The sequence below is a fragment of the Rhea americana genome, unplaced genomic scaffold (assembly GCF_003343005.1).
Source record: "Rhea americana isolate MKP2758 unplaced genomic scaffold, rheAme1 scaffold_7, whole genome shotgun sequence".
Classification (NCBI taxonomy): Eukaryota; Metazoa; Chordata; class Aves; order Rheiformes; family Rheidae; genus Rhea; species Rhea americana.
Window position 1 is genome coordinate 8,691,701 of NW_028186867.1, and position 12,141 is coordinate 8,703,841.

General features: G+C 36.5%; 1 protein-coding gene across 2 annotated transcripts in view; it reads right to left on the minus strand.

Moving 5' to 3' along the window:
- Positions 1 to 12,141, minus strand: part of GABRG3 (gamma-aminobutyric acid type A receptor subunit gamma3) — a 324,177-nt gene that overhangs the window by 44,768 nt on the left and 267,268 nt on the right. For both annotated transcript variants that reach the window (XM_085321582.1, XM_085321583.1), the window contains exon 6: positions 1,712 to 1,849. In XM_085321582.1, the coding sequence (XP_085177708.1) occupies positions 1,712 to 1,849 (138 nt within the window). The remainder of the gene's footprint in view (positions 1 to 1,711; positions 1,850 to 12,141) is intronic.

Consider the following 12,141-nt stretch of genomic DNA (forward strand, 5'->3'; position numbering starts at 1 on the left):
CCAACAAYTGCCTGCCACTGGGATGCCTTTAGGAGAAATATCTTGCTGGCTCCAGCAAACATAGTTTAATGATGCTATTGGGTTTTGCCCTCACAAACATGGAYGAATAGAAGCAGCAATGGCAATAGGAAGAAAAGCGTACTGTCAGCTCACTCATCTTAATAGGAACTTGGCACATGCTGGAAAGAGCATACGAAAGATCTTCTCTCCTTGTTCCAGATTAACCATTTATCAGCTTGAATGAGGCCTCTATAGAATTGATTTTGTCCCGTGCAAAGGAAGAGCTAAATAGATCTATTTTACAAGGACGCTATCGGTTTCTTAGTATGCTGACCACATAATCCTCCTTGCATGTGTATTTAGCAGTTCTTGATGAGAACTCAAGTGGCAGCACTCAGGATGTAAGCCCAGCAGGAAGAGCAGGACTTTCTCTCATACTCATGCCACCCTTCCTGATGAGTGTGACTACAGATGCCACAGATACTTGACCAATTTGGTATTTCGGACTTTAATTTTATCCACCAACTCCTGGTTCAACTCACCTGAGCAATTTGCATAAACATTCCTTAGAAACCTACATTCCTCAGAAACTTACAGACTACAAGGATTTGTATCAATAACAGAAGAGAACTTTTCCATGTGCTCCGTTTGCATTATTTTCCTCCTATCAACTACAAACCCAAAAAATTCACTGAAACTTTAGTGGCACTTCATTAAAAAAATTGCCGTCTAGTCCTGAGATTACATAACTGATGTTAGTGATGGGCCGTGACCCAACAGCAGCAGTTTCAGAGTTTAGTTAATTCACTGTGCTTCTGAAATAATAACATAGTTCTGCATAAATTTTGCCAAAAAAAAATGGATTTTTCAAAAATTCACCACCAGTTAATACTAAAGCTGAAGACTGTTTCTAGCACTCTGACCAGGAGAAGACTTATCAAATGGTAATCATGGAGCTTACTTCAGAGACAGAATAATCATGGAATTTTACTTCAGARTCATGTATAATGTTTAGCTATTGTTTGATTTTTATGAGAATTTRTCTATTGAGTGCTTCAGCTACTTTTTATACCATATAAAGTATAACTTTTCAATTTAAGTAAKGTATGCTATTTATGCATCTTTTTCCCTATGCTGCTGTTATTATAGGAAAGAATAAGCCTTCTAAAAAAATATAATAGATATCATTAGATTGTAATTACAATCAACTGGTAAGGTCACTGGCAAAGGCATTTATAAGCTGAGAGATAGTGCCTTTGAAATACTAAAAAAAAACCCTAAGCTGAATGATTAAGTACTCATGAAAACGTCTAGCTTCGTTAGCCCTACCACTATGCTCTGGGTAAGGCAACAATAATTGTTGCAGCTCAAAATCTTTTCAATTATGATCAAAACATAAGTCTCAATGGAGGAATGACTTAATACAATTAACTAAGGAACAAGAATCATGTAGTAACTTCAAGTATATTACAAACAGCTATGTTAACTTTATTCCTCAATTTGTTAAATTACTGAGAAAGCAGAGAAAAAAAAAGAAGCTTCCCAAAATCCAGACAAAGTCTATAGTTTTCAAGTCTGCACTTTAGCAKTTTTCATATGAACAGTGGTACACTTTGCAATCAAACTGAACTTGAATGAAAGTAAGCTTGGAGCACAAATTTTGAAATGATTAGTTTTTCAAATGAAGCAATGCCATTTAAGTCATTCTTACCTGCAGAAGTCTTCACGATTTCTGAAGTGTTTCTAAGACCCATAAAATCAAACTGATAGAGTCTCCASGATTTCTGGTCAGCAGCTTCAACTGAATTTTTTCTCCATCTGTAAATCATTTCCTCTTTAGGATAGCCATCTAGAAATTAAACCACATACATATTTTGTATTTCATAATAAAGATGTTGTAAAACAGTTTGGGTTTTTTTCATGTGTTTATGACTGTTTGGAAAATCTACATTTCTGATTTGTTGCTTTCCTGGTCATTTTGGTGATACAATTCAACTGAAGAGTTTTATGGCACTTCAAAATAAAACTATAATTCTGACAAAACTATGTTTTCATAATCTTTGCTTTTTTCCAGTGGAGACAAATTCTGATTGGTTCTATCAGAAGTAGATCTCTTCAGCAATGCAGATGATTGTAGTAATTTGATGGGTCCACACAGGAATATACTGCTTTACATACGCTCTGAATAAGCTGTGCAAACTAATAGCATGATATAAAAAAACCCCATGGAGTAAGATGTAAACAAATGAAAAGGACAGATTATTTTATAAGTGACAATAGTTCTAATGTGGTGAGAGCTACTATATTTCTGAAATGAGCTCAGTACAGTGCAGCAAAGAATATTTTTAATCAGCATGGGATTTTTAAAATGATTATGCTTCATACTGCTTCTAAAGGCTGTAGTATTAATGAGGCATCACCTGATCTCAACAGCTGAAATAGCTTCTAAAAGTCTTGTTTTTTCAATTAGCACAAAACAGTCATAATTAATTTTCATGCCCACTATTTAATTTCCTTTTTTTATTAGAAACTGTCTTTTTCCAATATAAGTCCAGCAACAAATCTCCCATTGCCATAATCATAACAATAGACCATCTAGAAAACAACAACAAGCCCATCCCAGTTGATTAGATTGTTCTCTAATGCATAATCCACTAAATTCCCATTCATCTAATAATTAATAAAGTAGATGTAAATTACAAGGCAAATTAAAAGCAGAACAATGGCAACAGCCGGTTAATACAACTAGCTCATCAGTAATTTGGGGTTCTGATAAATTTTGATATTTGTGTTACAAAACACCTTCTCACGGTGCTACTTTCTTCCTGCCTTTTCTGTAACTACCTTGTTCGCCTTGTTTAAGGTTCTGCCCCACTGCGGCATTGTTATAAGGTGTGCGTGACCTCATTTATCCCACTTACTAACGCAGCATGAAAAATATCCCCGTGTCCTGCTTCTCTAATCTTTAGAAAATAACTGTGTGTTAATTCAAAATGCCACATTCACGTATTCTCCATCAATGCAGATATAGAAATAACCCATAAAGAACCCAACTAAATAATAAATAAAAGCCCCACTGTTTTCTACTAGAACTCTTGCTGCCAAGCAAATTTCACTGCCAGTTCTGCTGTAATGATCTGTAAGATTGATTTAAAGTTTTTTTTTTTTTGTTTTGTTTTTTTTTTTTTTTTTTTTTGCCTGGCAGATTATGGCAGAGGAGGCAGAGGTACAGTGAAAGAAATAGGCTTTACAGGGTTTGTGAACTCTGTAGCTTGGCATCCTCTGAAATCTCAAGTTTGGCTCCTAATTGACAGAGACATGTGATGACATTGCTAACTGAATAACATTTCCATCTAGCTGAAAGCTCTATATTTCTACCTTAGAAATCTTCTCAAATTGACTTCATTTTGGAGACTCGGATGTGTGTCCTCAGTTCATGAGGGAAGAGGCATCAAACAGTTGCCTTGCTGCATCAAGGTGGAGATGCTCTCTGGCCACCTGGCAGTGTCAGAGCAACCACTTCCCCAGAAAGTGGTACCAAGATCGCAACAGAAGCTACCCCACAGTCAGTGTCCTAATCCCTACAAGGGTGGGCTTGCCATGTGTTATGGAAGAAAGGAAGCCATCATCCTGTCAGACTCCCTGCATCAGCTAAAGCTGTAGAATTTCTCTCTCGGACTGCTAATTTGCAGATTTAGCAGGCAGTAGATGGTGCCACTTTTCTCAGTAACTTGCAGGTGAATTCTAAAATATTCCCTCATTAAGATCACATAGACTGCAGCAAAATATTAGGTTCTTAAGAAGTTGGATTGGGACTGCAGTAAGAAAGAAGATACCCACAAAGGATATACTCCTGCAAAAAATAGCTTCAGTGAAGATGAAACTGTCTTCAACCACATACTGAGCCCACTAATAGTTTGAGAGGAAAGACTAGTTTAGGGAGAGAAGGGATCGTGTAAATGTCAACATATTTCATCTGACATGTTCAAAATTAAATATTTCAGCTCCGAAACATTTCTTTTGAACATTTTAAAAATGAAATCTTCTAACTTCATTGAGGCTATGTTTTTCTTTTATTAGAATTTTACCATAATAATTGCAGGTAAAATGTTTTAGATAACCTGAAAGTAAAACAAACAAACAAACAAACAAAAAACATTATTTTAGGTTGGTTTAAAATGAACTTTTAAAAATTTTCCAAATTTCACTGAAAAAAAATATGTGGCTCTTAGACTTGAATTCAATTTCTTAATTTCTTCCTGTTTTTTTTTTTTTTTTTTTTTNTTTTTTTTTTTTTTTTTTTTTTCCCCACACTCTGGCCACTCTGCTCAAAATCTATTACATTCTCTGTAATCTTAGAAACTTGCTGTCATATGATCCAGGCATAGCTATTTATTCTGGCATGAGAAGATTGTGGTCAGCAAGGAGTTCAGGAGATTCTCATCCTTCGCTATTTTTCCAAGATTCTTTGACTAAGAAGAGATAAATTCAATTTCAGAATACATATTTTCAGTATTACTCATTTTCTTTAAATAGTAAGCGACTGACTTCAGGAGACTATCATGACCTTTCAATAATAGTCCCCTTAATCCACAGTTACTGACATCTGCTCTTACAGTGGTTGGATGACTTACATCAAAGGCGGTAAGTACAAGTGATTCAATGAGAGTTGTTTCAGCCTGTTGAAAAACTGCTGTTATGTTCTGATCCAGTGCCAGRTGATTTCACTTTTCAATTCATTTATAGGATATAGCATTCCTTACAGAATACTGGCACAACGATTTGGTACAGTGTATCACACCTAGGATTCATTTAACTTACAGAATGGACTATGAGTATGCCAATTCATGATGGTTCTTATTTTAGTTATAAGCAATATTTGTTGTATAGAGCCTAATTGCTTCTAGCCCTCTAAGTGCTTCATTTTAGAAAATATCAGACCTGGAGATTCAGTGCTTCCAAAAGAAAATGCATCCTCTAAAGTTCAGCCTGCGACACGACTGAGAGTTTATTATCTATAGAAATGTCTGTTTCCTTTCACTTCCCTAGCATGACAAATGGCAGTAAATTACCTGAAATTCATGACCTCGTGGCATTCAGCCATCCACACTGAACAAAGTGGTATCAAGTGTATTTACACTGTCAGGTTGCTTTGAGTTATGTAAGAACATCCATACCGAGGCAGGCAGGGCAGAGCTCCAAGAGGGCCAGCAGGCTACCCCACAGCTGCCAGTAAAGGCTGCTTCAGGAACAGCGTGGAAAGAAGACAAACATGACACTCGTGTGCTACAGCCCTCCCAGCTCGGGCAATCTGGGATTTAGGAACTGCTCAACCAAGACGTGTATCAGCATCTTCATTTTTCCTCCGAGGAATTTATTCAATTGTCTTTCAATTCTCCTCTTCTTTGGTCCTATGGTTACTTTGTAGCCCTTCAGCTCTTCCATGGGATTTACATTTATATGCTGCTGTGTCCAAGAATTTTAGAAAGTATCTTGACCATTTGGATTTTTGTAAGACTAGCAATACAGGCATTTGTAAAATCAAGTCAAGAACAAATTTTGTGCAAGTTATTTCTTTAGAAGCCCACTGGGCTTTCACCAAACATATTTAATGGCTATTCCAGTTAATATAAATGATCTGTACCTTCTTTATTTTATTCGAAGGCTTAAATATATACATTTTCAAAGTATACCACAGACTTTAATTCTCATTATACAAACATTGCTAAGTAATAAATGTACTTTTTGCCATTTGGAAGGTGGACCTATTATAACAGAAAATCAAATTGTCATGGCAACCTGCAAAGTTATGTGGATTTTGTTTTATTTCCCTATCATTAGTTCAATAATTGAACTCATGTTACCACATCTACCACTGTATCATTTATAACAGATATGTTAATATATTTAAACTCCATTCTTTGTATTCATACCACCTCACTTTCTATAGAAAGTAGGTGATTTGTGCAGAAGAATCTGCTTAAGTGCAGCAGATGGGATCTGAAAAAGTAACATCCAGAGATATTGTGAGTGTGAGTCCCACTGAAATTCGGACCTGAGTTCCTATTTAAAGTCAAGGCCAGAAACTTCTCTAGGTGGGATGAGAGGCATATGCAATTACAAGCTGGCAGCTTAAAAAACAGTCACATAGCCTTGAAGCATGTTTGCAACAGGAGTCAGCACTGATGGAAAAGCAGCATATAACCATTGATCTATCTGTGCCTATTAGTGCGTGTTTCCTCTAAGTCTGATTTCCCCAGCCTTACTATTGGTCTGGAATCAATGTTTGATTTTTTTGATTCATCTTCTTTTCTGTGAGAATGGGCCTGTTTCAGGAAGGGAGTGGGGATGGAAGGAAGATAGCAGGAGGGAGGTCATGTCAAAAAGGACACAGTCTTGAAAAACTAGTTTCTATCTGCAAAACTTTATTTGTAAATGTACCCCCAAAAGTAGTATAAATGGGAGACTGGGAGAAAAAAAAAATCCTTCATTTTTTCAGATATGTTTTCCCCTACATTAAATCAGTTTGTCTATTTTACTGCAGGTTCCTCACACTTTTGTTCACATGTAACASAGCCAGACACCGTTTGTACAGCAATAGAAAAGGAAGGAATAATACAAGTAAGCTATTCTCTTTCCTCTTCCTCGCCTTGGGAAAATTTGTAYGCTCAGAGCATGCAACAGGGAGTTAAGGAAAGCAGCAGCCACACTGAAAATAGGGGGGAGGCAGGCAAGAAAGGAAGGATGGGTTCAGTTAAGTATCTGCTAGGAGGCTGATGCTTGTGACAAGGGTATATATTTGAAAGACACATCTGGATTCTAGGAAGGCTCTCTGCTTTTCAGCAGCGTTAGATACAGATTCAAAGTCAGGAGAAAGTGTGATCTGAAAGACAAACCGTGTCGCAATTAGCTAGTACTCAGAGTTCACACAACAGACAGGGAGGGAGTGTTGTAGATTTGTTACTGCAGATAAAGATAAAGAGGCAGGTGATGAGCAGCTCTTAACACCTTACTCATAACCAGCTGCTTCCAGACACACTTTGCTGAAATTCAGCTTCCTCTGATGCTACTCAGTAAACTCCCTTAGGGTTAATCTGGATGCCTCTGTCAACACAGCCTCAGATGAGGGGGACAATGAAGTCCAGAAATGTGCCCTTCTGTGGTACCCTGCTGTGGATGACAAATCACCTACTTCCACAGAAGCCATCTAAACTCTTTTTCTTCTTAGCAGGCTTTATAAATGTTTCTTCATTGGCAAGTAAACTGGATTTATAAACCCACTCTCAATATTTCATAGGAAGGGATTTCTCAGAGATCCRTTCCCATATCTGTCCAGTGTTTGGTCTGACTTAGAAAGGGTGCATGTTTATAACTTTGAGAATCAGCAGATCTCCCTGCGAAAAATGATACTACAATAGTTTTCATGATCATATACACTTTTTAAGCATAAATAGATGGCAAAAAGAGCAAAGTTCCAGTTCAACTAGATTAAAATAAAAAAAATGTGGAGGATATAGAAATTTCATAATTACTGTGTTTTTACAAGGAACTCATTGGAATAGACTGAAGAAGAAAGAGGAAATGAGAAGAGACATTTAATTTTGCTTACTTAAAACCTATGCAAAAAAAATACTCTTGTTATTTAATGCAGATTGACTTCTGCACGTCTACAAATAAAAGTGRCTAGCTTTTCTCTCATTCACTGCTTAAAAATTTAATGATGAGACATTTTAAAAGGCAACTGTAATAAAAAACAGACACAAATGCCATACAGATAGCTTTAAAACCTGAAGTGATTTATTTCAACAGTTGTAGACAACTGCACTTAGGTGATAACTACAGCAATTCTAAACATTATTCTTTGCCCTATTTGCTTGCATTGGTAATTGGCATCTTATTAACAGTACATTAGCTCATGGAAAAAAAATCTAGCAGCATACCCATAACTGCAGAGTAATGGATCTAATGCTGGCTGAATGTTAATGGATATATCTCCCATTGAAGARAATATGGTTTTCTATCTAAAAATGTGCTTTAATATGAGTATGATATCACTTTGGCTAAGAAACAGAAGATCCAGTCAGCATCATCAGCAGTATTGCTTAATTATTCTTTTACCCTAAACTAATTTTGTTCAGAGGGAAGTGCTAGAATGCAAATATAACTGTACATTATACAGCAGCTTAGCTCTTGGGAGGGACTTGTGGTATCAATGAATCTTTTGGGGCCTTCAAAATAGAAAGGAGGAAAAGGGAAGTGTTGCTGTCAGAGGACTTAATCTGGTGCAAATAAATCCCAAGGGAAGGTTTTTTGTTAAGTTAACTAGCTCTCGTAGGAGATAAACATTCTCCTTATTCATTTCCATTGATAGAAATATTCTAAGCTTGCCTCAAAGAGGGAAGAGAATAAAGAGTTGAAGATGAGCAAGAAAAAGAATGTAGAAAAAGAAAGAACAAGAGTGGACTGAAAAGAGAGACAAGGTCCCTCAAAGATGCTTTGAGATGTTGCTTTTCTATATGCTCCCTTTCTCAAACAGGTATAGTTTCCTTTAAAATCCAGCAGATACTTCTCAAATATTAGTGCTATGACTTTCTTGCAAACAGTCCCATTCTAGTATTTTAAACCATAGGTGAAATGGGTTGAAATTGCATTAAGAAAATAAGRGAAGTCTTTGTCACACCTTTTGTATTCTCTATGTTCACCAAAACACAGTTTTTCATTTTGGGTTCCTTTGCAACTGGTATCAAGAGTGACATGTTTTTGGAAAATGGTTGAATTTGTCACATTTTATCCCTATAACTACACTTCTTCTAGTCTTGCAAAAACCTTCACCTTTTCTCAAAAAAAGTCTTATCTTACAGCCTGTCTTAATGTTTATTGTACATTTGTATTTATTTACTTATTTTTCTACTTGTYAATAGTTTTGTTTGGAAGGCAATTTTCAGAAGCCTTGCACACAGCAATTGCTTTTGCCTATTTCCTTGCATTGCTCTGGCTAGCAAACTATTCCATTGCTAAATAGAACACCTGCTAAACATTCAGATTCCTCTGATTTAGCTATTCTGAACCCTCATTTTAACATCATTAGCGGTAAATGGGCTCATCTTAAGCTTAGCATATTGGATATAAACTGTACCTTCTCCAAAAGAGTATTCTTGCATGGATCAGAATATTTGGGCATATATWAAAACCCGGTTTAGCCATATATAGTCTTGTTCATAGTCTTTCTTGAATAGATACTTCACCTCAACCTCCTGTTCTGTTGCATATAGAACAATGTGAAGATTTTACCCTTAGTTTTCTGCAGTACCACTGCTTTGCAGAAAAAAATGAAAAAAAGTAATCCAAAACTTTATTGATAATGATGTTTAGATATTTTTTTGATAACACAGATCATGTCTCAAATTTCTGTTGGCTATGAAACTTCCGTTCCAGGGAAGGGAAAAGCTTCAGAAACAAATGGTAAGGAAAAGGTCTTTCAGAATCTGCTGGGTTCCATGCTTCTGTGCCACCCCATGCTAGACCTTCTGTACCCGAGGCAGCYATGTAGAGAGATGGGAGGCATCTCCTGAGCAGTTAGCATTGTGGGAATGGGGGCAAGAAAGATTCAAACAGCTGGCAGTCTCATCTCTTAGCTCTTCGTTTACCTGGACTTAACATGGCCGTGGGTATTTACTTAATGATGCTGTGAATTCAACAGATGTACTGTTGATGGGATATCAGCCTCGTTATTGTTTGCTAAATATGTACACTGAGTTCTGTAATGGAAAACAAATAGTGCAAAATGAATACTTTGGCAGTTAAAATTTTGAGTTTGGTCAAGTGTATGGGCTCAAATAAGAAGACAAAAATCACTTCTCTTCACAATTTGTAACTGAGTAGCAAAAACTATTATGCTGCATGCATGATTTTCTCATGTCTATTTAGACATGAATTCTGTGCTGATTCTACTGAGAGCAGATTTTTACATGCTTCGTAAGATTTTCCCTGATATTTGCAAAGTATGAGTGGCTGCATACTCAAGGAGAATCTCAGGCAATGTCAATCACCAACAGTTTTCTGTATAAATTATGACTCTTAATTCAACTCTAYGAAAGAAGAAGCCAACATAATAAAAAAAGAGCAGATTAAAAACATTTGGATGAATTAAAGGAAGTCAAAGCTCATATCATCAAAATTTAAAACCAACTGGTGCCTACATYTGGAGAAATTAGAAAAAAAGCTATAAAAAGCAGCCAAAGTGGAATATAAGCCCCTATCGCATGTTAAAGGAATACCTGTTAATTCTACAATTTTTTGATCTAATGACTTTCACTATAGCTAGGATGCAACCTCCCTGATTTATTCAGTTAACTTACACTTCTGTTGAAGATGCTTAGTGAAGTAACCCTTCTAAAGTAAGTGCCTAAACTGCTCATGACTATGCTGGACAGAAGTGCTGCAGAAAGATGCTGGCTAAATAAGTGCAAATGCCTAATCTGGAAAACCCTTTTTCTTTTTCTTTTTTTTTTTCCTATGAACTAGGGAACATCAAATTTAGGGGCAGAATAAGTGCATAAATTAAAAGGGGTATGTTCCATCACAGTTCTTTAACACAAATATATGTGCATAAAAGATAACCCATAAATGCTCAGTGTCCACTTCACAGAATCATAGAATCACACAATGGGTGAGGTTGGAAGGGACCTCTGGAGATCATCTAGTCCAACCTCCCTACTCAAGCAGGGTCACTTAGAGCATGGTAGACAGGGCTGCATCCGGGCGGGCCTTGAAGATCTCCAGAGAAGGAGACTCCACAACCTCTCTGGGCAACCTGGTCCAGTGCTCTGTCACTCTCATAGGGAAGAAATTCCCCCCTCACCTTCAGGCGGAACTTCCTGTGCTTCAATTTCTGCCCACTGCCTCTGGTCCTGTCACATGGGACAACTGAAAAGAGTTTGTCCCCGTCCCCTTGACACCCTCCCTTCAGGTACTTGTACACACTGATCAGATCCCCCCTCAGTCTTCTCTTTCCCAGGCTGAACAACTTCAGCTGCAGTGGATATTCTTTGATGAGAAACAATAACATATTGTTGCGTTTACCCCTTCTAATGGTAAGAATTAACTGCATATTCAGGGCAGGACTACCTTATGACTATCCTGATAAGGCAGACAATATTGTTTGCTTCATCCATTACTTTGTTTTACAAAATGCTGAGGAAATGTGTTTGGGCTTGCCTGAAATCATATAATGAATTTGAAAAGATGCTGATGGAGACTCAGAGCCCTAGCAATGTAAAAAGCAAGGACATACATAAGCCAGGAAATGAAAGAAAATCTACCTGTAAAGTTTTTTTACTCCATGGAAATGGAGAGAAATGGACAGAACATAATTTACTTACAGGAAAGTCTTCCTTTCTTAACAAGTAATCTATACCATCTTTTTACTTCAACACTTGATATAAGAAGTTTTTTAATACTGAGCATTCATTTTGTCTCCCACATGGAGATGATAGGATCTGAAGATTATGACATTCCTATTTCATATTTTTCATATGAAGATTGAGATACTGCTACTCAATAATTAATATGCATATTATACATGTATATATATATACTTATACATATACAGGAATGTAACTGAAGAGTTAATTGCTAATGCATATCAGTATAGTAATGCAATATAATGATTAGAAGAGTACTACAGTGGGCATCTAAATAAAAGTAGTTAAGCTATTCATTTGTACAAAGCATATTAAAAAGAACTGGCAAGGAATATCMTGCATTTGTAAAGAAAGATAAGAAAAAATCATATTCTCATACAAAATAATCATAATTAGTTAAGCACAGTTGAAAAACAAATGACATTCACAGTTTGAAGAAAGGTGTTAAAATGAAGTAGTAAGAATACCCACAGTAGTATTAGCATCCACTTATTTATCAGTAAAGTACTTGGGCTGGAAAAACTCAGCAAATTATTTGTATTGTTCCCTCTACAGACATTTTCCAGTGTGGGATATGATACTGGAGATAGATGTACTAGAAGATCCAATTTCAATTACAAAAGTCATTGCATTTATATATTCAGCTGGCACAGCCCTTTCAGTTTGTGACTACCTTGAACTTCACTTAAACCCTGCAGAATTCAGATATCAACACTAC